We start from the raw sequence: 26,621 nt of genomic DNA on the forward strand, positions 1-26,621 counted from the left end.
CATGTTTGTAAGACATTGTTTAAATCCTGTTGAAAGAATTAAAACAACAGGAGCATAGCTTTATGTCCCCTTTACCTCCCAAGAGTTTATCGCCAAGACTAACTTGCGTTATGACATCTGCCCAGAAACCACGTGTTTTCTTGGTAACAGATACATCATTCATCCCTCTGGTTAAGATCAGTGTTGCTCATCAATGGCTAGCGTGAGTTTCAGCATCCAAGTGATTGCTCTGTAGTTCACAAGAATCCAGAAGAGCCAAATTGGTTTAAGAGTCTCACAGGAAAGAAACGTGATTAAAATATGCATGGCCCCACATAAGTTTTCCAGATTCCCAGACTCTGTGGAAGAGCAATGTCTCAGGCATTCAGGGAAAATACAAGATGTTGTTTGGGGCTTTCCACTCTTCCCTCCCAGTCTTTTTCTTCTGCGCTGGACCCCCTTTTTTTTTTGCATAAATCAAACAAATTTTAATGAAAATTTAAAATAGCAAAGGTAAAAATGTGTTGTCTACAACTGGAGACCGTTTCATCTACAATGCAACAAGGATTGAGGATGATGATGGGCCTTTTAATTGATGTCCAGGCTACCTGTCTTTGAGACTTCTGTGACTTTACTGGGCATGTTTTCCCCTACTGGATATCAGGTTAGAAGTAAATAGATCTCTCCAGACTCAATCTTCAGCTCAATGTGTAGCAAAACTCTGCTGTCCTTTGAATTCTCCCTGGATGACTCTAGAATATGCTAGGCAAGGGTACCACGGCTTGTGTGACTCGTATTCTGCATCCAATATGAATATCTTTTAGATAAAACTCACTCAAGCTGGAAGGGGAAAGACTTCCTAAAGTTCTTCTCTTATAGAGTTTAGCATAATATTTACTTTGCATTGTTTATAATCAGTCTTGAAACTGACATTTCCTCTTTGCTAAAATTGTTTTTGTTTTTTTCTCCTTTTTTGCTTAATTCATTTCCAACCTTCTGCCTTTTAAAAAATCAAGATCAGTATAATTAATAGGGTCACTGCACAGGTTTCATCTTTTTGAGATCACAAAACGGTCATTCCACTCATGAAAGAAAAGCAAAACCTGGCTGACAGAGGTTTGTGACAGCCTGAGAGTGACTTTGGCTGGGTCTATTACACATCAATCAAGAGTTAGGTTTTACAAAGTTCTATGGAATAACATAAGTATGGAAAAACCCTCTCCATGAATTTTCCCTGTAGAATGACATCAGAGATCACCCACTCTTCAAATAAATATGGTCATGGTTGCAGGAAACAGAGTGACTAAGGAATAGCACATTTTCCTTAGCCCACTAAACTTTTATTATAACTGGAACTTTTACATGGAGAAAATATATTTCTCTAGCCTTCGTGATTCTTGACTTCATTAGCTGTTTCTGTGGAGATCAGTAAGGAGAGCCCCAACACATCTTATCTCTTCCCCTACAAACAATTCATTTCAAAATGTTGTATATAAACCCAAAATATATGTGGGGGCATGATAGTGTGCTCTTTAATTCCTGCACTCAGGAGGCAGGGGGCTGATGATCTCTGTGAATTTAGGCCAGCCTGGTCTACATAGTGAGCTTCAGGAGAGCCAGGACTTCAGCATGAGAATGTGTCACAAATGAAAGACAAAACACTCACACACACAAAAAAAGAAATGAATTAGTAGACCTAAGTGTGACAAGTTGACTTGAGTCAAGAGTTCTGTGACCCAGGTTTTCGTGCTGACCCCAGGAAAGATACTGCAGTGATAGTCTTCTCACTGACAGGAAACTAAGACAGTGAATGGCCACAGGGTTTATACAGCAAGCATATGACAAGACCAGGTTGGGACACAACACCCTCAGACACTCAGCCCAGTTTCTCCTAAGAAGCAATCCCTAGAACCTTGAGTTGACGGAATGCTTTGTGTGACCCAGAGTCCTATATGAACATTCTAGAAGCAAAGTACCCTCTAAAACAGAAAACTGAGCAAAAAAGCCTTCGCAATCCAAGAATCTCAGTTTTTCATAAAACATACAATCAGATCCACTTATTTGTCAGTCATCCATTTTTTTCAGCTAAAAAAATTGATTAATATTTTAATTAATCAATTAAACAAACCGGCATTAATTTATTAATAATTAATGTTACAAGTTATTAATTTATTAATTTTATTATAAATTAACGTTTATTTATTCAGCTAAAAATATTTATTAAATTCCCATTTTTTTATAAATAAAACCATCACCCGCATTAAGTGAGCAAAAATTGCTGATATTGGGGAGCTGGAGAAGGAGGCACACCAAACAGATGATCAATTTTTAAACGAGGTAAGCTATACTTTATGACAGAAAGGTGGTCAGTATCATGAGACAAAAGAACAATGTAGTCCAGACTGGGATAGCATGAATTCCAGGAATCCTCCACTGATACTTTTCTTGGATCTTGCTATTTTTAGGCACTTTGGGGGAAACGACGCTTACTTAGGCTTAGAGTGGTGAGCTATGTGTGATTCAAGAAGAACATGCTGGCTGCCAGAGGAAACAGGCCCCCAAGAAAGTAAACAACCATTCTATGTGCTATATCCTGCTGGTGCATTCTCTACCACTGGTTGCAACCCCTAAACTTCCTGTCTGGGTTTTCTACCATTTTCTATATTAACACTTTGGTTTCCTTTTTTTTTTTTTTTCCCTCAGTATTCACAGTAAACCTTGTCTATAAATGCTATATCTTCAGGTTCCAGGTCCTTATGTTTGCTGGTTAGTTTCTCTTGTGCTAGGGGCGAAACATTATCTTGACCCACCTGCCCTTGTGATCTGGTAGCTTTATCCAGTTGTTTGCCAGCACTCATTCCTCCCATCATTTGTCCTTTTGGTCTTCATTCTCCTGCCTCCACACATTCCCTGGGCTGTTCACAATCTCCATCTCCTTCCATCTTGTCATCCACAACCTCTTTGTTCATAATATGCCTTTCAGGACTCCATTTTCATCCCTAGTGCAGATTTACCAGGCTAATACTGTATTTTACTACTAGTGGGTTCACCCAAACACAATATATCTGTTCCATCGATATGATGGAATTTGGGGAACAGAAGAGATGTTGAATTTGCATAGCCCATCCATTATAGAAATGTACTTGACTGTGCAAAGTCAGCTAATTCTGAGTGGATTCTGTCACTTGAAGTCACTTTGCAACTGCACTATTCTATTGCCTGTCCCTTAATTTCTCCAAAATGAGTATAGATATTTAAAAAAGAAGGAAGAGGGGATATGAGTCCTAAACTTAAAATTTCTTCTTGTTTTTTTATATAATTTTTTGGTTTTTGAGATTATAAATTACATTATTTTCCCCTACTTTTTCCTCCCCTATCCTTCCCATGTATCAGCCCTAACATTGCTTTCTTTCAAATTCATATCTTTTTGTCTTCTTTTCTTTCCTTCCTTCTTTCCTTCTTTCTTCCTTTCTTTCTTCCTTCCTTTTTTCCTTTTTTCCTTTCTTCCTTTCTTTCTCCCTTTCTCTCTCTCTCTCTCTCTTTTCTTTCTTCCTTTTTTTTTTCTAGACTGAGTTTCACTATGTAGTTCTGGCTGTCCTAGAACTCAGTTTATAGATCAATCTGGCCTCAACCTCACAGTGATCTGTCTGCTTCTGCTTCCTGAGGGCAGGAAAAGGCATGCACTTTTATGTTCAGCTCCTCTTTCTTTGGTTATTATTACACACACACACATGCACACACACTTGTGCATACATACATATTCACACATATATGTTCTTAAATATATAAGTGCAACATGTTCAGTCCATGTGTGTGTGTGTGTGTGTGTGTGTGTAATTTGCCCCCTCCCAGTGCTACTAATTAGTATTGGATAACCATTTGGTGTGCTCTTCCCTGGAAAAGACACTTTCTCTTGTTCTCAGCATCCCTTTATTGCCTGTAGTTTTTTTTTTTTTTTTTTTTTTTTTTGTGGGCTTGGGGCCTCATGAGCTTTACCCTTCCACACTAGCATGTTTATTGTTGTTGTCTTTGTTCAACTCCTGTTTAGGCAACAACACCCAATCTCACATCAAGCTTCTTGCTCCTTTGGGGGGTCTTACCCACAGATGTAGTTCGTATGTTCTATCAAAGAAACATCTCTTTGCAACAGAGACAGTTACAGAACACAACAACTGCTCAAACCACCAATTTCTGAAGCCCAGTCCCAACTGATGTGTCTACAACACAGCTCCTGCAGACACCCGCGTCTTAGGGATCACTCTGCAAGAGGATGAAGCAAGATTGTAAGGGCCAGAGGAACAGGGAACTTATTTCCTGTTTTCTTCTATTGTTGCTGCACAACCAATAAGCTCAATACTGACTGACGTAAAGAAAGAGTCACTGATTCTTGTACTTTTTCAAGATTCTGAGGATTATGGCTTCCTCCTGTCCCTTGAGTTTATTCGTTTAGCTTTAGTATTTTGGCTTCTCAATCACATAGTCCAGCGTGGCTTAACTCATATAAGTCATGCCATGTGAACTGTGTCAGTAAAATCATGGTGTCACAGATATCAAGAGAAGGAAATAGGTTCAGAATATCAGGTGAGATTGGAAGCTGAGTCTGCAGCCAATTTATTTCAGGTGAGATTGGAAGCTGAGTCTGCAGCCAATTTATTTCAAGGAGCTAAAATCAAGGGCATGAGGCTGGGCTAATAAGTTTGAACGCATCTTTTCAACAAAGTTTGAAGAAAATGAAATGTGCCATGGAGTCAACCTTCTTATGTGTGATGACTGTGAGGCAGAAGGCAGAAAAACTCGTGTTCCTGGAGAGACAGTAGAGTCCCTGACTGCATAGGGAGTGCAGAAAGGAACAAGTTTGTCTTTAAAATGAGGGATGCTATACTTCAGAACTCCAGCTAGCCCAGGTAGGAGAGCTCCACAGATGGCTGGAGTTCTGCACTTCGCTGATGGAGCTCTGAATTTCCTTGCTTGAAGAAAATGATCACTTTTCACCCATTGAATTTGAGTTTGTTTGTTTTGTGGAACGAATGAAGTAGATAGAAATGAAACTGATGGACTTGCAGATAACATATGTCACTTTTGGGAAACTGAAAGCAGTTATGCTATGAAGTAGCCCATTCTTCCCTAATGAGGCCGCGAGGACACACACCAGGTCAGAGCTTCCATTCTCTCATGTCACTCTGAGCCTTTTCCCTTCTCTGACTTCTGTGACATCCCTGGTTCTGCATTCTCCCTCTCTCTATCTCTGGTCACTCTTACCTAATTTTCTTCTTCCACAAACATGTCAGGTTTCAGGCCTCTCTTTCTTTGTACTCTTTCAAGGAGGTAATATTTACCTATAGGCTTTTCCAGGCTCACTATATACATACATACATAATATATATATTTCATGTGGTTTTGTTAGGGTCCAAGAGTCGTTGTCTCAAAGAATATGCAAAGGCAAAGAGCATTTATTCTGCAGAAATTACCAGCATGTTATCAAAATGGCGACCACCTGAGGGGCTCATTGGCCCCCTTTTATGCAGGGCTAAGAGAATTTCTCCTGAAGGATTAAGAAACCTCTAATATGATTAGTAGGAGCAAAGCAGTGACATTAGTACAATTTTGATTGGTTACCATGTTAGTTTTGATATGTTTGGTGAGAGTTCTAAGATGTTCTCCAACGAAGCTGATCACAGCTGCCTATGGAAGTAACCCATTACTCATTTTTTCTTTTTATTTCTATTCACAAGATTACTTTCATCCCCTTTATGTTTTTCTGCTTCTAACTCCATTCTTATGTGTACTTAGAAATAGCTTGAAAGGATCTCTTTGAGCCATTTATTTTTCTCTTAGCTCTTTTTTGGAAGGAACTCAAGACTAAGCAGCTTAAAGCTTAAATATTTATGCATGAGATTGGTTCTTTTTCCTCTCTGTTTCCTTGTTTCATATCTCACCTGAACTTTCATCTTGTCTCTCTCACTTCACTTTCCTCCAATTTACCCACAACATTGTAGACAAAAAGGTTCCACATGACACTCCTCTGTAAATGGAAGTCATGTATGGTGACACACACCTATAGGCCAGCACTTGGGAGGAGGAGGCAGGGTGAGCACATATTTTAGGCTAGCCTGGGCTACCTAGTAAGGTCCTGCCTCAAAAATGAGTGGATGGAAGAATACATATATGCATACATACATACAAGTTTGATGGTATTTAAACTTAGTTTTTAATACAATCCATAATAACATCCATGATTTGAACTTCATCTAACTCTTCAGCCTCAGCTTCTATCCAGCTACACTGAACTCCATGCACTTAGCAACCAAGTGATGCTTTCTTCCTAAGACTTTACTGAGTTTGTGCTAAGTTCAGATTCATGCGCTGTTGTGATCCACACAATTTGCTTCATGCTTCAGTTTTAAAACACTTGAGATATTGTCCTTTATTTCTTTTGTATCATTATCCCATGGCCTGGTTAAATGTCAGATACATAGCTTTTGTTTTGTTTTGTTTGTTTGTTTGTTTTTGTTTTTTCCAGTCAGGTCTTAAATAGCTCAAGGAGGCTTCAAGCTCAGTTTGTAATGGGAAATGGCCTTGAACTTGTGATCTCCTGTTCTTCCTACTGATGCCACCAAAGCACCAGGACATGCACCCCCTAGCTAGACTCTTCTCTTTACGTATGTGTATGAGCGCATGTCAGTATGTGTGCCAGTGCCTGCAGAGGACAGAGATGGTATGGGATCTCTAAGAGCTTGTATTTCTGGCAGTTGAGAGCCACAAGATGTGGGCACTCAGCACTGAACTCGAGCCTTCTAGAAGGGCAGCAAGTGCTATTAACCACGGAGTCATCTCTCCAGCCCCATTTTAAATGCACATTAACTCATCTAACCTCATGCTAAATAGTTTCAATAAGAGTGATAATTTCTATAGACTGTTTTAAACCATAAAACACATCTATGCAGATATATTGCATAAAACAAAATACTATAAAAGCCTACTCTTCACACACTGTGTCGTGGTTTTTTTTTTTTATTGTTTTTTTTTTATTTTTTATTTTTTATTTTTTTTAATATTTTTATTACATATTTTCCTCAATTACATTTCCAATACTATCCCAAAAGTCCCCCATAGCGCCCCCCACTTCCCTACCCACCCATTCCCATTCTTTTGGCCCTGGCATTCCCCTATATTGGGGCATATAAAGTTTGCAAGTCCAATGGGCCTCTCTTTCCATTGATGGCCAACTAGGCCATCTTTCGATACATATGCAGCTAGAGACAAGAGCTCCAGGGTTCTGGTTAGTACATCATGTTGTTCCAACAATAGGGTTGCAGATCCCTTTAGCTCCTTGGGTACTTTCTCTAGCTTCTCCATTGGGAGCCCTGTGATACATCCAATAGCTGACTGTGAACATCCACTCCTGTGTTTGCTAGGCCCCGGCTTCGTCTCACAAGAGACAGCTATATTTGGGTCCTTTCAGCAAAATCTTGCTAGTGTATGCAATGGTGTCAGCGTTTAGAAGCTGATTATGGGAAGGATCCCTGGATACAGCAGTCTCTAAATGGTCCATCCTTTCATCACAGCTACGAACTTTGTCTCTGTAACTCCTTCCCTGGGTGTTTTGTTCCCAATTCTAAGAAGGTGCACAGTGTCCACACTTTGGTCTTCATTCTTCTTGAGTTTCATGCATTTATCAAATTGTATCTTATATCTTGGGTATCCTAAGTTTTGGGCTAATATCCACTTATCAATGAATACATATTGTGTGAGTTCTTTTGTGATTGTGTTACTTCACTCAAGATGATGCCCTCCAGGTCCATCCATTTGGCTAGGAATTTCATAAATTCATTCTTTTTAATAGCTGAGTAGTACTCCATTGTGTAAATGTACCATAATTTCTGTATCCACTCCTCTGTTGAGGGACATCTGGGTTCTTTCCAGCTTCTGGCTATTATAAATAGGGCTGCTATGAACATAGTGGAGCATGTGTCCTTTTTACCGGTTGGGACATCTTCTGGATATATGCCCAGGAGAGGTATTGCTGGATCCTCCGGTAGTACTATGTCCAATTTTCTGAGGAACCGCCAGACTGATTTCCAGAGTGGTTGTACAAGCTTGCAATCCCACCAACAATGGAGGAGTGTTCCTCTTTCTCCACATCCTCGCCAGCATCTGCTGTCACCTGAATTTTTGATCTTAGCCATTCTGACTGGTGTGAGGTGGAATCTCAGGGTTGTTTTGATTTGCATTTCCCTGATGATTAAGGATGTTGAACATTTTTTCAGGTGCTTCTCTGCCATTCGGTATTCCTCAGGTGAGAATTCTTTGTTCAGTCCTGAGCCCCATTTTTTAATGGGGTTATTTGACTTTCTGGAGTCCACCTTCTTGAGTTCTTTATATATATTGGATATTAGTCCCTTATCTGATTTAGGATAGGTGAAGATCCTTTCCCAATCTGTTGGTGGTTTTTTTGTCTTATTGATGGTGTCTTTAGCCTTGCAGAAGCTTTGTAGTTTCATGAGGTCCCACTTGTCAATTCTCGATCTTACAGCACAAGCCATTACTGTTCTATTCAGGAATTTTTCCCCTGTGCCCATATCTTCAAGGCTTTTCCCCACTTTCTCCTCTATAAGTTTCAGTGTCTCTGGTTTTATGTGAAGTTCCTTGATCCACTTAGACTTGACCTTAGTACAAGGAGATAGGAATGGATCGATTCGCATTCTTCTACATGTTAACAACCAGTTGTGCCAGCACCATTTGTTGAAAATGCTGTCTTTCTTCCACTGGATGTTTTTAGCTCCCTTGTCGAAGATCAAGTGACCGTAGGTGTGTGGGTTCATTTCTGGGTCTTCAATTCTATTCCATTGGTCTATTTGTCTGTCACTATACCAGTACCATGCAGTTTTTATCACAATTGCTCTGTAGTAGAGCTTTAGGTCCGGCATGGTGATTCCACCAGAGGTTCTTTTATCCTTGAGAAGAGTTTTTGCTATCCTAGGTTTTTTGTTATTCCAGATGAATTTGCAGATTGCACTTTCTAATTCGTTGAAGAATTGATTTGGAATTTTGATGGGGATTGCATTGAATCTGTAGATGGCTTTTGGCAAGATAGCCATTTTTACAATGTTGATCCTGCCAATCCATGAGCATGGGAGATCTTTCCATCTTCTGAGATCTTCTATAATTTCTTTCTTCAGAGACTTGAAGTTTTTATTATACAGATCTTTCACTTCCTTAGTTAGAGTCACGCCAAGATATTTTATATTCTTTGTGACTATTGAGAAGGGTGTTGTTTCCCTAATTTCTTTCTCAGCCTGTTTATTCTTTGTGTAGAGAAAGGCCATTGATTTGTTTGAGTTAATTTTATATCCAGCTACTTCACCGAAGCTGTTTATCAGGCTTAGGAGTTCTCTGGTGGAATTTTTAGGGTCACTTATATATACTATCATATCATCTGCAAAAAGTGATATTTTGACTTCATCTTTTCCAATTTGTATCCCTTTGATCTCCTTTTGTTGTCGAATTGCTCTGGCTAGGACTTCAAGTACAATGTTGAATAGGTATGGAGAAAGTGGACAGCCTTGTCTAGTCCCTGATTTTAGAGGGATTGCTTCAAGCTTCTCACCATTTACTTTGATGTTGGCTACTGGTTTGCTGTAGATTGCTTTTATCATGTTTAGGTATGGGCCTTGAATTCCTGATCTTTCCAAGACTTTTATCATGAATGGGTGTTGGATCTTGTCAAATGCTTTTTCCGCATCTAACGAGATGACCATGTGGTTTTTGTCTTTGAGTTTGTTTATATAGTGGATTACGTTGATGGATTTCCGTATATTGAACCATCCCTGCATCCCTGGGATGAAACCTACTTGGTCAGGATGGATGATTGTTTTGATGTGTTCTTGGATTCGGTTAGCAAGAACTTTATTGAGGATTTTTGCATCAATATTCATAAGGGATATTGGTCTGAAGTTTTCTATCTTTGTTGGGTCTTTTTGTGGTTTAGGTATCAGAGTAATTGTGGCTTCATAGAATGAGTTGGGTAGAGTACCTTCTGTTTCTATTTTGTGGAATAGTTTGTGAAGAACTGGGATTAGATCTTCTTTGAAGGTCTGATAGAACTCTGCACTAAACCCATCTGGTCCTGGGCTTTTTTTAGTTGGGAGACTATTAATGACTGCTTCTATTTCTTTGGGGGATATAGGGCTGTTTAGATCATTAACCTGATCTTGATTCAACTTTGGTACCTGGTATCTGTCTAGGAACTTCTCCATTTCATCCAGGTTCTCCAGTTTTGTTGAGTATAGCCTTTGGTAGAAGGATCTGATGGTGTTTTGGATGTCTTCAGGATCTGTTGTTATGTCTCCTTTTTCATTTCTGATTTTGTTAATTAGGATGCTTTCCCTGTGCCCTCTAGTGAGTCTGGCTAAGGGTTTATCTATCTTGTTGATTTTCTCAAAGAACCAGCTCCTTGATTGGTTGATTCTTTGAATAGTTTTTCTTGTTTCCACTTGGTTGATTTCACCCCTGAGTTTGATTATTTCCTGCCGTCTACTCCTCTTGGGTGAATTTGCTTCCTTTTGTTCTAGTGCTTTTAGGTGTGTTGTCAAGCTGCTAATGTGTGCTCTCTCTAGTTTCCTTTTGGAGGCACTCAGAGCTATGAGTTTTCCTCTTAGAAATGCTTTCATTGCGTCCCATAAGTTTGGGTATGTTGTGGCTTCATTTTCATTGAACTCTAAAAAGTCCTTAATTTCTTTCTTTATTCCTTCCTTGACCAAGGTATCATTGAGAAGAGTGTTGTTCAGTTTCCACGTGAAGGTTGGCTTTCTATTATTTATTTTGTTATTGAAGATCAGCCTTAGTCCATGGTGATCTGATAGGATGCATGGGACAATTTCAATATTTTTATATCTGTTGAGGCCTGCTTTGTGACCAATTATGTGGTCAATTTTGGAGAAGGTACCATGAGGTGCTGAGAAGAAGGTATATCCTTTTGTTTTAGGATAGAATGTTCTGTAGATATCTGCCAGATCCATTTGATTCATAATTTCTCTTAGTTTCACTGTGTCCCTGTTTAGTTTCTGTTTCCATGATCTGTCCATTGGTGAAAGTGGTGTGTTGAAGTCTCCCACTATTATTGTATGAGGTGCAATGTGTGCTTTGAGCTTTACTAAAGTTTCTTTAATGAATGTGGCTGCCTTTGTATTTGGAGCATAGATATTCAGGATTGATAGTTCCTCTTGGAAGATTTTACCTTTGATGAGTATGAAGTGTCCCTCCCTGTCTTTTTTAATGACTTTGGGTTGGAAGTCAATCTTATCAGATATTAGAATGGCTACTCCAGCTTGTTTCTTCATGCCGTTTGCTTGGAAAATTGTTTTCCAGCCTTTCATTCTGAGGTAGTGTCTATCCTTTTCTCTGAGATGAGTTTCCTGTAAGCAGCAAAATGTTGGGTCTTGTTTGTGTAGCCAGTTTGTTAGTCTATGTCTTTTTATCGGGGAGTTGAGTCCATTGATATTAAGAGATATTAAGGAAAAGTAATTGTTGTTTCCTGTTATTTTTGTTGTTAAAGTTGGCATTTTGTTCTTGTGGCTGTCTTCTTTTAGGTTTGTTGAGGGATTACCTTCTTGTTGTTTCTAGGGCGTGGTTCCTGTCCTTGTATTGGTTTTTTTCTGTTATTATCCTTTGAAGGGCTGGATTCGTGGAGAGATAATGTGTGAATTTGGTTTTGTCGTGGAATACTTTGGTTTCTCCATCTATGTTAATTGAGAGTTTGGCTGGGTATAGTAGCCTGGGCTGGAATTTGTGTTCTTTTAGTGTCTGTATAACATCCGTCCAGGATCTTCTGGCTTTCATAGTCTCTGGTGAAAAATCTGGTGTAATTCTGATAGGCTTGCCTTTATATGTTACTTGGCCTTTTTCTCTTACTGCTTTTAGTATTCTATCTTTATTTAGAGCATTTGTTGCTCTGATTATTATGTGTCGGGAGGTATTTCTTTTCTGGTCCAGTCTATTTGGAGTTCTGTAGGCTTCTTGTATGTTCATGGGAATCTCTTTCTTTAGATTTGGGAAGTTTTCTTCTATAATTTTGTTGAAGATGTTTGCTGGTCCTTTGAGTTGAAAATCTTCATTCTCATCCACTCCTATTATCCGTAGGTTTGGTCTTCTCATTGTGTCCTGTATTTCTTGGATGTTTTGAGTTAGGATCTTTTTGCATTTTACATTTTCCTTGATTGTTGTGCCGATGTTCTCTATGGAATCTTCTGCACCTGAGATTCTCTCTTCCATCTCTTGTATTCTGTTGCTGATGCTCGTATCTATGGTTCCAGATTTCTTTCCTAGGGTTTCTATCTCCAGTGTTGCCTCATTTTGGGTTTTCTTTATTGTGTCTACTTCCCTTTTTAGGTCTAGTATGGTTTTGTTCATTTCCATCATCTGTTTGGATGTGTTTTCCTGTTTTTCTGTAAGGACTTCTACCTGTTTGATTATGTTATCCTGTTTTTCTTTAAGGATTTGTAACTCTTTAGCAGTGTTCTCCTGCAATTCTTTAAGGGATTTTTGTGCTTCCTCTTTATTGTCTTCTGCCTGTTTAGCAGTGTTCTCCTGCATTTCTTTAAGTGTGTTATTAAAGTCCTTCTTGAAGTCCTCTATCATCATCAGGAGATATGCTTTTAAATCCGTGTCTAGCTTTTCCGGTGTGTTGGGGTGCCCTGGACTGGGCGAAGTGGGGGTGCTGGGTTCTGATGATGGTGAGTGGTCTTGGTTTCTGTTAGTAAGATTATTACGTTTACCTTTCGACATCTGGTAATCTCTGGGGTTAGTTGTTATCGTTGTCACTGTTTAAAGATTGGAGCAGAAGCTGTGTTCCACTCACCAGCAGTCTCTAAATCCTGCAGCGGGGGTCGTGGGTAGCTGACGGTACCCCGGTGCTGATCCAGCCGGATGAGGCCTGTGGTCCTACTCAGGCCGTTTTTCTGCTTCCCTAACTAATGCAGTCTCTGGTCCCGCGTGCAATTGGATTGGAGCAGAAGCTGTGTTCCACTCTCCAGAAGTCTTAATATCCTGTGGTGGGTGTTGTGGGTAGCTGGCGAGTGTCTGCGGACCCTGCGCCCCAGCTGCCCTGGTGCTTTTCTGACCGGAAGAGGGTTGTGGCCCTATGTAGGCTGGATTTCTCTCTCCCCAACCAGAGCAGTCTCAGGTCCCGCGTGATTGGACTGGAGCAGAAGCTGTGTTCCACTCACCAGCAGTCCCAAAATCCTGCGGTGGGGGTCGTGGGTAGCTGGCGGGTGTCAGGCAACCCTGCGCTCCCGCTACCCCGGCGCTGATCCGGCAGGGTGAGGCCTGTGGCCCTACTCAGGCCGGTTTCTGCTTCCCTAACTAATGCAGTCTCAGGTCCCGCGCAATTGGATTGGAGCAGAAGCTGTGTTCCACTCACCAGCAGTCCCAAAATCCTGCTCGGGGGTCGTGGGTAGCTGGCGGGTGTCAGGCAACCCTGCGCTCCCGCTACCCCGGCGCTGATCCAGCCGGATGAGGCCTGTGGTCCTACTCAGGCTGGTTTCTGCTTCCCTAACTAATGCAGTCTCAGGTCCCGTGCAATTGGATTGGAGCAGAAGCTGTGCTCCACTCACCAGAAGTCTTAAGATCCTGTGGCGGGTGTTGTGGGTAGCTGGCGAGTGTCAGCAGACCCTGCGCCCCTGTGTCGTGGTTTTACACACTCTCTTTTCAATAGTGTGTCACACAGTTCTTATTTGTTTAGTAATCTGAAGTAAAGAAACATCGTCAACAGAAAGAACGAATGCTAAGGTTCACATGACCTCAATGCTTTTCTACACCTTTAGCACATCTTAAGCTCACATCTTAAGCTCATCTTTAGCTCACTTGTGATGATCATGTGAGGTGAGTATGTGCTCTCATTTGATTCATGGGAAAACAAAAACAAAAACAAAAACAAAAACAAAAAAAATCCTAAGACACAAACAGTCTTATCTTAAACCAGATATCTAGTAGACACCAAAGCCACACTTTGAATTCGCAAAGCTTAGCACTGTAGCTAAGCTCATGCTCTTTTAAAGAGAGAATTTAATTATTTAATATATGGAAGGCACTTAGGCCAGTGCCTGGCACATGGTATAAACTCAATAAATGGTAGACATTATCAGTGCTACTATAATGAGTTTAATAATTTGGTTTCATCTCCTTTAAATCAGACCAGTGTTTCACTTAACTAGCTGGGATTCTCTTGGAATTAGGCCACAGATATATTTTCATTCTGGAGTGTCCACTCAATAACTTCTGGTTTGTGTGCAACATAAGATTTTACAGAATAGCCCTTCAATAACCAATTGCTCTTGCTGTCATCCTTATTTCTTAACTTTCCCTTAGCGTTGCTTTTATGTATCAAACTTTTCTTCCTTATTTTAGAATACTTTTAATGACAACTTCCTAGAAATAAGAACTATACCCTAAAAGATTGAAATATTCTTAGTTTTCTTTATCTACATCAGCAATTGTTTAGCTGATACAACATACTATATGTATAAGGAATTCTGTTTAATACCTTGGTATTTATAATTTTCAAAAGTTTATTCATATTAATAGGAACTCTTACAAAGAATGTATAGAAAATAAACCCCATCATTTGTCAGTGTGACAGTTTTCCCAGTGTTTAAATTGTTTAAGTGCTTATACCCCTATATAAGCTCTTGTTCCTTCTTTGGCCCTTTCCCTATTACTAAATCTCCCAATTTTGTCCTGAGCATCTCTTCCCTGACAAAATTGCCTGCTTCTGCACCATCTGAGTCACAGTCTACTAAATGCATTCCATTGTGCCCATGTCCCACTTAATGTGATGATTCCAGACATGACCAGGGCAGAGCACAGAGGGACTATCACTTTCTTTGACCAGAGCATCTATTTCCAGCAATGCAGCCTAAGGTCACATTAGCATTTTTGGCACCAAAATACACCCTTGGCTCATGCTGTTATGCTGTCAACCAAATCCTCCATGACTTTTTCACATGAACTCCCATTAAATAAGGCTTCCCACATCCTGTACGAATATAGACAGTAATGTGCAGTCTGGTGAAGTTATTTACATAAGTTCCTATTAAACATCAGCTAATCTATATTTATTATTTTAGAATATTGAGAAAGATTTCTATTCCCAGCTATATATAGATATGGTTTTAGAATACTTTAATGTTTTTTTTTTTAATGTGTCTTCTCTGAACTCATAAGAACATAGTCTCAGACAATCTTTAAGTTCAGAGTCTTACAGTTTGTGATAGAGAGCTAGAGGCTAGCTACATTTCTTTAGACATCAACACATCATCGGATAGGATCCACCCAAGGGCCTTACAAATCCTGTATAGTGAAATGCCTTTTCCGGACGATATTCTGGGAGACTGTTAAGTGAATGCGCAGATCTGAACCGAGCCTGCAGTGGGGAGGAGCTAAAGCATGGCAGTTGTCTTCATCAATGATGGAGTATTTCATTATGTTGTCTCAAAAGACACATGCATCGGCCCTGGGTCTCACAACTCTCATGCTTCGACCCTGGGTCTCACACTCTCCTGGCTTCCCGAGTGGTCATAAGCTAAGACCTTCTCACACTAAATCCCAGGATGAGCTCATGTTGATGTTTCCTGCTTTCTCTGAAATTGGCAGTTTCTCGTGGGAAAAAAAATCCACTTATACTTGTGTGCTTCATAAAGCAACCCAGTCGCAGGCTTAGGGGTGCTTAGTGTGGCAGTGATGGAGAAGACCGTAAAGCGAAATCTATGATATCTCATACATCATTTTAATTATTTAAATTATTTTTGTTAGTACACAAAATGATTCCTTACGCCCTGTTTATCTATGTGTATCATCTACTTTTCCTCACGTGGCTTTATTTCTTCCCCTTTTCTCCTCGCCCATCCTGATGACTGCACTCCTCCCAGTCAACCTCTGGCGGTTTTCAAGTCACGTGCGCATCTTTTAACTCTAGCTTCTGCCTATTAGACAAAACAAGATACTTGTCTTTCTCCCCATTTCCCTCCTCTTTGTTTTAATTCTCCTCCACCCCTACATGGATCCCCCTTGACCTTCGTGTCATATATCTAAATCTGTATAAATAAAGAGATGATTCTAATCTAGCTTCTATATAAAAAAGAGAATATTAAATGCTTGTCTTTCTGAATCTGTCTTATTTGGTTTCACACAATATCTGGTTCTCTTTTCCAGCAAATGGTATAATCTCGTTCCCTTTTACAGTTGAAGAAAATTTCATTTGTGTGTGTGTGTGTGTGTGTGTGTGTGTGTGTGAACTATATATTTTTACTCTATCTGCTGAGGAACATCAAGGCCAAGATATGGATCTCGGCTATTGTAAAGAGTGTAGTAAGAAACACAAACGTATAATCATCTCTGTTGCATGCTGGCTTACAATCCTTCAAGTGTATACCCCAGAATGGAGTAGCTGAACCACATGATAATGCAGCCTGTGGTTATTTTTTAATGTGTACTTCTTGTTTAATGTTTAAAGATACTTATTATTTTAATGTTATGTGTATGGATGTTTTATCTATGTTTGTATGTATGCAGTGGGCACATACTGGTCTCAGAGCCAGGGGAAGGCATCAGAGTCCCTGGGGTTGGGATAAAAGATGTTTGTGAGTCACTATGTGTATCCTGGACTTCAAACCCAGGTCTTCTTCAAGAGCAGCCAGTGCTCTTAACCACTGAGTGATCTCTCCAGCCTCATCGCTGATTTAGGAAGAAGCTTTACTGATTTGGAGTAGCTGTAGGCAATGCAGTCTATGCCGATTTCCTTTTAGCAATTCTTGTTTGTTTTCTTAATGATAGCCATTACTGACTGCTAAGATTTACAGCAACACTAGCAAGCTGTAACTTGAGGGTGACACTTTGCTTAATTTAGATAGAATTAAATTACCAACAGGGTCGTGATCTAGTAACGTGTATGGGAGCAAACGTCGACTGTCTTAGAATTTACCAAATAATTTGTTTTAAAATAATTAAAACAAATGTATTCTTCTGCTTAAGATTTTCAATTGCAGCCGGGCGTGGTGGCGCACGCCTTTAATCCCAGCACTCGGGAGGCAGAGGCAGGCGGATTTCTGAGTTCGAGGCCAGCCTGGTCTACAAAGTGAGTGCCAGGACAGCCAGGGCTACACAGAGAAACCCTGTCTCGAAAAAACCAAAAAAAAAAAAAAAAAAAAAAAAAAGATTTTCAATTGCTTCTTCTCAAATTCCAGGGTCCTTATTGGTTCTCCTTTAGTTGGCCAACCCAAAGCAAGAACTGGAGATGTCTATAAGTGTCCGGTTGGGAGAGAGAGATCAATGCCTTGCGTGAAGTTGGATTTACCAGGTGTGTAAAATTCAACAGTCCATCCTAACTTGTGCCCATATTCTCACTGCAAACAACTTTCAAGTGACCCAAGAAAATACTTAAAGTCATAAACCATCATTCTGCGTTTGACATCTGGAATGCATATGGAATGACATCGTGTCTCCCTCAGTCCTTAATTTATTTGAGTAACTCATCAGGAAACAGCCATAGAATTCAAATAGCTTATTTGATTTGTAACTTTACGTCTTACCATTCATTGTTCAGTATCCATTGAAAGCAAGTGGTTTGCCAAATGGACATATCTACCACATTCCTCACACAAAATGCAACTTAGTACCCAAGTTTATAAACTGAATGAGGGAAATTACAGTAATTAGGTATATTAATGATTTTTTTAAAATATGAAACATAGGTATATCAAAATAAATATGTCTTGATAAAAATAGCACTTTGAGTGTGGTATGACTAGAAAATTACCCCTAAAGTTAGAGAGATCTAGAGCTTTCTTTGGTATCCATAAATCATTAAAAATGATTAAATGATTTATGTCTACAAGTTCACTGCGGACAGTGCATTTTTTCAGTTCTCCTGTCTTCAATTTCTAATTTCTTTGTTTATTATGAGCATTTTCCTTCACATTCATGAACACAGCTACCATAGATATTTGAATACCCTGGTGCCTGATCACTGTAGCACCAAGGATACTCAACATTTTTTCTGTCTGCTACCTTTCCTTGAGGTGAGAACACACACACACACACACACACACACACACACACACACAACTTCTCCTTAGTTATTCATATTTTTGAAATATAAACTGGATTTTAATTATAAGTATAGAAATTCTTATCTGTTATATTCCTCTGAATGCTCATTTTTTTTTAAATACTAGCAGGCAATTTATTTGGCAGAGCACATTTCCCCGATTCTGATTTTTTTTTTTTTGAGTTAGAATTGTTAAGGTTGTATTTGGTTCTTTCTATTTCCACTAGGCTGTGTGGAGTCCACTCCTCACATGGCCCACTCAAGCTATACAGAAACATAGACAGAGTACATAAACATATATTGTAATTGCCCTTATATGGCTTCTTTTCCAAGATACTCCTTGCTCCCTTTTAAAGATGCTGTCATTGACCCTAAATTTCTATCTTCTTTTTGTTCAAGGTAGTAAACCTAGAACTCCTGTTTGAATTTTATTACCTAATAAGCTATTTCTTTAAGGAAAAAAAAGAAAAATAAAACCAAAATGAAACACCAAACCAGTTACTTAACCCAGTGGCGGCCTCTTCCGAGTATGGACTCTATGTAGCATCTGTGCGTGTGAGGTCACTTCACAATCCGAGTATGGACTCTATGTAGCATCTGTGCGTGTGAGGTCACTTCACAATCCGAGTATGGACTCTATGTAGCATCTGTGCGTGTGAGGTCACTTCACAACGCCCTCAGATGGTTGCTTTATGCATCTTTGCCTCCTCCTCTAGGATTTATACTGTTATTTACAAAATAATTCTTTTTGATAGCAACTGGTCCCCTATTCCTGGAAACTAGAATAGTTTCCAAACTAGTGCAGAGGTTTTTAACTACATCAAAAACAGTTGGAAACATTTTCTTTTCTTTCTTTATTTTTAACATTTTCTTTCTTTTTTAAAAATTAATTATTTTATTTATTAATATCCCAAATCTTGCCCTCCCCAAACCTGGTCTCCCCTTGCAGAGTTCTTCTCCCCATCTTCCCTTCACCTCTGAGGGGGTGCTTCCACTCCCTGTATTCCCCCACTCTAGGGCATCAAGTCTCTACAGGGTTAGGCATATCCTCTCCCACTGAGGCCAGACAAGGCAGCAGTCTACTACATATGTTTTAGGAGCCTCGGACCAGTGTATGCTCTTTGGTTGGTGGCTCAGTCTCACGGAACTCCAAGGCATAAGACTTACTTGATACCATTGGTCTTCCTGTAGGGTTGCCATTCCCTTCACCTCATTCAATTCTTCCCCTCTTTCATAGGTCCCTGACCTCAGTCCAGTGCTTGGCTTTTAGTATCTGCATCTGCCTCAGCTGCTGGCTGGTAGAGCCTCTCAGAGGACAGCCATGATAGGCTACTGTCAGCAAGCACAACATTGTTGTGGTAAATGATTAACCCTCTGCTCCCGGCAGGTGCTCATAACTCCTCTACACCCACCCAAGTGTTTTAGATTCACAAATGACACACACACACACACACACGCACACACACACACACCAGCTTATTTTTAATATGACTCAACTAGCTCAATGGTTGGACCACTCCTGAACCTCCACGTGACTAGCACACTCCCCTCCGATATTCCTGAGTTGATACTTACTAAATCTATGTTTTATCTTTGTTGCCCTGGACCCTGCTGCACAGCCCCATGGGGCTTCTTTTCCCTGCACCTACATTTCGTCTACCCCATCCTCCTGCACCTTCCAGTGTCCTCGGTTTTCTACCTCCCTGTCATGGCGGAATCCTCTTTTCCCTGTCTCCTGCATTTTTTTTTTTTTTGGTCTGGGAATCCTAAAAGTCCCACCTCTGTCTCTCTGCCCAGCCAGTAGCCACTGGCAACTTTATTTCCTCTGGGGACATGGACCCTCAGTGAAGATGTTTGGGTTCCATTGTCATTTCAGGAGCTGAATTAACACAAACAACATGAGAACCAATCCACAACACAACATGGCATCAGTAATAGTGTCAGGGATTGGTGCCCACCCATGGGATGGATCCCAAGCTAAGCCAGTCATTGCTGGGTTTGCCCTTGCACTTCTTGTAGATAAGACTTATAGGTGGGTTGGTGTCCCCATCCCTCCACTGGGGTTCCTAACTGACTACTGGAGTTGATCTCTTCAGGTTGCTAGGAAACATTTTCAATATCCTCTAATTGTCATAGCAATGCTGATTCTGGACAATCTGCCCTTAAAGTCTCAAATCTAGATCTTTTGATACCAATGTACACAGTAGCCCAGTTCAAGATCCTTTGACTCATAATGCTTTGTCTGGGCTTTTTTTTTTTTTTAATATCACAATCCCTTGTGCATATGTTATGTTTTTCTGGTTTTGTTTTTTATGCATTTCTCTGTGTGTGAATGTGTGTGTTTCTGAACCTATGTACGTTTTTTGTGTCTTTTATTTGGCTTGATTTGATTGTTTGTGTTTTATCTTATCTTACTTAATTTATTTTATCATCATTCTTTATTTTATTATCATTCTTTAGATGCTTGCTTTCTAATGAGAGAAAGACAAGGTGTGGATTTGCCCAGAAGAAAAGAGAGGCAGGGAGCAGCTGTGAGGGGCTGGGCAAGGCAAACCACAAACAGAACATATTTGAAAAAATATCTATTTTCAATAGGAAAAAAAATAGAAAAAAAATGGTTTCAAAGCAAGGCTGACCAAATCCTTGATCAGAACCCAGTTCTCATAAAGTGAGATGGACCATCCAGGTATCTATTTCCTTGTTGACTGTAAGTCTGTAGGTGAGGACGTACGCAGACATGAACAGTGCTAAGAGTCTTTCTTGAACTCAAACTGTGCCCCTTTCAACTATTTATGCTTCTTCCAGTCTAAGCAGAATTTAGGAGCCTTCCCTTTCCTTGTCAAGTCTTTCTTTTTGAACGTGAATGATTAAGCAGTGTTCTTCGCCAGTTTGGTCAGGTCGGAATGCGATGGCCCATGGTTCCTATTTGGACTGTCTAAAGTTCTCCCTTTCCTGTAGTCTCTTCATCCAACCTGCCTGGACACTTCTCTAATCTTGACCCAGCTTTCTTTGCAGCTCTCCTGACATCCCTGTGAATTTCAAAGTCACGATAAAAACATTTTTGTTTGACTTCCCTGCTCTATGCAGAGCTGGTTCTCCTTCCAGAAGTTACATTTTGCCTTGGTTGTTTATAACAAAGAACATCAATTATCGCTAGCTATACTCTTATGCAACTGAATATTGCATTTGTTTTAATTAACAAAAACGTGTGAAAACCAATCCCACATTCTCGTTGCCCTGCTAGTTCTGCATTCTTTCAACGTCCAGCCAAACTATTTGAACCAGTGATACAGACAAAGTCTCCGGGACATGAGCCAGCTCTTCAGCCTTAACTTGTTCATTATATTTTCCAGTACCGGGAAGTCTATTTAGTTGAACCAGAACAAGAATGTGCTATGAGATGAGCCAAGCAAATAGAATGTTTTAATGAGGAGACACTTAATTTCATATTATGAAACATATTTTCACACTCATGAAATCTTGTTGTTCTATTTTTGTAGTTAACACATCGATTCCTAATGTCACAGAAATAAAGGAAAACATGACATTTGGATCAACTTTAGTCACCAACCCGAAGGGAGGATTTCTGGTGAGAAAGAAAAGTGTAATATGTGTCATAAAGATGGGAATGTAATCATTTATGTCTTGAACCCTGTTGTATAATATTCAGTTTTAAAAGCTTGCATTTTTATTTTTCAAAGGCATGTGGACCCTTGTATGCCTATAGATGTGGACATTTGCATTATACGACTGGCATATGTTCTGATGTCAGCCCTACATTTCAAGTTGTGAACTCGTTCGCCCCTGTACAAGGTACACATTTTATACAATATTCGTGCATGTTTGAAACCGTAAGCAATGAATGAGCTACATGTATACACAAGAGTGCACCAAAAGGCTTCCTGGATTTCACCTACCATCGTTCCCCACTTAGGCAAACGTTTGACTTGCTAGTATAGAACCAAATTTTGCTCCTACTTTTGGAATTGATATTAGTGTAAATAACCTTGAGGATTATGTTTAAGTTTCACAGCTAATACTATCATGCTGGTTGTATGAAAATGGTGAATCTCTCTGAAGAGAATAACTTCCTTTGAGATGTACAGAATAAAAACAGTATGATGATGAGAAAATCCCCGTGTGTGTGTGTGTGTGTGTGTGTGTGTGTGTGTGTGTGTGTGTGAAATTAAAGTAGGTCAGGCAGTGGTGGTGCACACCTTTAATCCCAGCACTTGGGAGGCAGAGGCAGGTCAATCACTAAGTTCGAAGCCAGCCTATTCCACAAAGCAAGTTCCAAGAAAGTTGGGGCTTCTCAGAGGAGGATGGAGGGAAGAAAGGAAAGGGGGTGGGGGTGGTGTTCTATGATACAAACTCCAAACTGATTATAACAAAAATACAATATTTTTTCACTGAAATTTTTCTAAAAATAATTCAAAAACAATAGGTGCAGTGAGCGCATCTTTTAGGATGGGTTTCTTCCAGCCCAGAGAATACCTCACCTGCTCCTAAGAAGGTAGATGTGTAACCCTCACACCACTTTCTTCTGTCACAGAATGTAGCACACAGCTGGACATTGTCATCGTCCTAGATGGCTCCAACAGCATCTACCCCTGGGAAAGTGTCACTGCCTTTTTAAACGACCTGCTTAAGAGGATGGACATTGGCCCTAAACAGACACAGGTATGTGACCCTGTGTTTTCATTCCTACTTCCTAAAGAATATATAATGTGTAGTTTTTGACTGGGCAAGTGTTTGAGTAGCTCCCTGAAACTAGCTGTGTGCTGTTTTTACTTATGACTTAACTGGAACAAAATGATTTTTAGCTGGGTGTGCTGGCATATGCCTTTCTTTAGTCACAGCATTTGGGAGGTAGAGGCGGGTTTATCTCTGTGAGTTCAAGGCCAACTTGGTCTTCATTGCCAGTTCCAGGACAGCCAAAGCTACACAGTAGACTAAGTTTAAAAAAAAAAAATCAAAGTGATCTTATTTTTTAAAAAGACAAAATGCTCACATTTTAGATAAAACAAGCTGAAAACTCCATATCCAGACCTACTAGAGAGGTGAGGTTGTAAATATCTCACTGGAATGGCTTGAAATCAGTAAAAGAAAACAGGTTTTTTTTTTTTTTTTTGGTTTTTCGAGATAGGGTTTCTCTGTGTAGCCTTGGCTGTCCTGGAACTCACTTTGTAGACCAGGCTGGCCTCGAACTCAGAAATCCGCCTGCCTCTGCCTCCCGAGTGCTGGGATTAAAGGCGTGCGCCACCACGCCCGGCTAGAAAACAGGTTTTTAATCTACCACAAAATGTACATTTTTCTAAATGCAACTTTTAGCATGTAATTGATCTTTTCAAGTCTTGCAACTAGGAGAGGATATATATACATATATATATATATATATATATATATATATATATATATATAATATATTTTTACTAGAACATATTTTAATAGTATTTTACTGTATTATTATATTACTAATTATTATATTATTAATATTATATGTGTATGCTATATATTATATATGTGTATATACTATATATAGTGTATATACTAGATAGCATGTATAGTACATATATACTATATTCTCTAATATATATATACATATATTATAGATACAGTAATATAGTATATAACTATGTGGTATATGCTATTGTATATATAAATACTGTACTATGAGTATATACTATATGTTATATAAAAGTTTATATATAAAATATATGCTTACACATTCAATGCAAACGGTTACAATTTTCTTATGGTTTCCCTGCTAGAATATATTAATTTGTCTTAGCATTCCCAGAGGAACTAGTCTGCTTGTACATCAGAGGAAATCCAGCTTGCCAGGGTGGGCTTCATGGAGCTGTGAGTCTCCAGCTTGCCAGGGTGGGTTTCATGGAGCTGTGAGTCTTTCTTGGTTGGAACAATGACCCTATTTAGCAGAATGGACCAGATACTACAAGTTAATGGGAAATGAACTCTCTGTGCAGCCAAGAATGGAGTCACACCCACTTAGTTCCTTTCCACAGATATTTCCTTCTACAGCATTGTATCCAGTGTCACTTGTAGTGTCTTCTAGCTTTACCCAAGCCAACCTATTTCTTAAAGAGACAAACTGAGAAGGGTGTGGTAGTGTGTGCCTATAAACCCAGTACTCAAGAGGCTGAGACAAAAACCTCACTGTGACGAGGCAAACCTGGGTAACACACATCAAGTTCCAGTCTAATCTGTGCTACACAGAGAGACATTGTCTCAAAGAAGTAATGTAGCCTACAAAAATACAATAGAGAAATTGACTATATTTCTAAATTTGCACATCACAGTTCACTTGTACCATGCATGGTGCAGCTTAACCACATTCACTTAGGTATTTATTCAGAATCATTGGTGAATGTGTGCTCTGTGGCAGCTTAGGGTGAGGACATGGTTCATAGTGGGAAATGAGATACGACTCTCCTTCAGTGGACTTCCTTCCCTCATGCAGCATTCCTTCACACACACACACCTTGTGGAATTCCTGCTTCAGAATGCCTGAGATATGTGGACTATATCCAAGACTTTCCAAATTAAACTTTCTGAATCTGTTATGGGAACACTGAACTTAAATCTTATATGATTCTTAAGTATATTCAAGTTTGGGAACACCAAATGCTCTGTGCTTATATTGATGTCCACGTGTCCCTAATTGACTCCAGAGCAAACAGTGGCTCATCTTCCCATCACCAGTCCACAATTAGCTGAAATGATGAACCTCAGGGAATGGTTGAGAATAAATGTACACATCACAATTTTTGCTGTATTTTTCTCTGCTGGTGGGTATTCAATGGGATCCTTTTGCAGGCAGCATTTTTTAATGTTCTCCTAAGCATATTTAGTCTTGGATGTCTATACTGTCTTCCATGCTGATTTAAGATATATCAATGACTAGGTCCATTAATACCTTTCTAAAGTAAAGGGGTTTGGAAGGTCACATTCAGCCAATTACATTTGCTAAGCATTTGATAACACATTACGTATGACATGTTTAAACTCTTAAAAATTTGACTTCCCTTTGAATTCCCTTCAGAAAATAGTTCACATAAGACTTGGAAAATATTTCCTCTTCAAAGATAGGAGCTGAAAAGCATGATCATATCTCGCATGGTCTCAAGCAAATCCCTTAGAACACAGAACTTTGTTTTGACAAGCATTTATTTTTCTGACTCATTACAGATGTGATTTAAAGAAATCTGATTTGTGGGTTGCTTTTGTTGTGATTAGAGCATTCAATTCTTAGTGACTTGCAGAATTAACTTTCTGCAACTTCTCCTTTGTTTCCTTATCCTTTATACCTCCATTCATGAGAAGAAGAAAAAATGAAATGGGTTATATGATAGATTTTACAGAAGTTGGAAATCAGTGTAGCTAAGAGCAAACAACTAGGAATTCTTAGACGTCTTACATTTATCAAAGGTATAACTGCATTAAGAATGGAATGAGCGGACTGGGGAGATTTCCTCGTGAGTAAAGTACTTGTTGCTCAGACCTGACTATTCAAATTCAGATCCACATCACCTGTATAAAGACTGTGTATGGTGGCACATGTCTGTAATCTCAAGCATTGGGTTGGAGGGATGAAGAGAGGCACATTCCCTAGAGTTTATTCATTAGCCAGCCTAGCCAATTTTGATATGTTTTATATTGAATAAGAGATCCTGTCTCAAAAGACAAGATGGAAAGCAATCTAGGAAGGCATTTGATGTCAGTATCTATCCTCCATATGTGTGTGGGGCACCCTCCATCTCCTGTGCACACAACTGCACAAATATGTACATACGCCACATGCAATGCACATACATAAAATAATATGAAAAGAATGGAGTTCATGGAATCTGTGAAGATTTCTCTGTACAGATTAACCTAAGCCCTACAGTGATCTTAACACATGTTCCACAAAGTCCTATGGTGATTTTGATGTCTTTATAGAATTGGAACACATAATGAATTAATCCCTAAAGTATCTATAGAGACAATAATTGTGTTTGCTCTTCTGCCAGTCAAGTCAAAGCAGAGGTGTCTGCACTGGGATCTGCCTTTCTTCTATGAATTTGTTAGAGTGGAGAATGTGTGTGTTACCCATGGATCAATGTTGGTTACTCGCCAAGATCCAGCATGGGCTTATGCTAGGGACTTTCTAAGAAGCCTCTGGAATTGAGTAAGTGTATCTGCTGAGAAAAGCCCAAGGCATCTGTAATCACTAGAAACGGAGATCATGAATACAGTTACCTCCGTGTGAAGATGTAGCAAGACATCTGTATACAGGGAATTCTCCAAGGGACCCACAAAAGCTTATGAGAACCCAGCTCGTGTCCAAGAATAATAGCAGTCAAGTAGGAATTTGTCTTCTCAACCCTGTGTCTGTTTATCAGAAATGATGTAAACAACCTAAGTAAAGCAAGTGGGAAGCCCTTGTTTTAGGAAAAGCACTCCATGCCCCGTACTTGACTGCAGGCTCCTTACTTCCACGAGTAAAGGCAGAAGAAAGGGCGGCGTGTGGGTTGACGTC

At 39.6% G+C, this 26,621-nt stretch overlaps 1 protein-coding gene across 1 annotated transcript in view; it reads left to right on the forward strand.

Annotated features, from left to right (window-relative positions):
- Itga1 (integrin subunit alpha 1) overlaps nt 1-26,621 on the forward strand; it is a 161,632-nt gene that overhangs the window by 55,903 nt on the left and 79,108 nt on the right. The window contains exons 3-6 of the mRNA XM_021179797.3: nt 17,217-17,329; nt 21,580-21,668; nt 21,781-21,892; nt 22,632-22,759. Coding sequence (XP_021035456.1) covers nt 17,217-17,329; nt 21,580-21,668; nt 21,781-21,892; nt 22,632-22,759 — 442 coding nt within the window. The remainder of the gene's footprint in view (nt 1-17,216; nt 17,330-21,579; nt 21,669-21,780; nt 21,893-22,631; nt 22,760-26,621) is intronic.

The sequence above is a fragment of the Mus caroli genome, unplaced genomic scaffold, assembly GCF_978045245.1.
Source record: "Mus caroli unplaced genomic scaffold, Mus_caroli_1 scaffold_15, whole genome shotgun sequence".
In the NCBI taxonomy this organism is placed as follows: domain Eukaryota; kingdom Metazoa; phylum Chordata; class Mammalia; order Rodentia; family Muridae; genus Mus; species Mus caroli.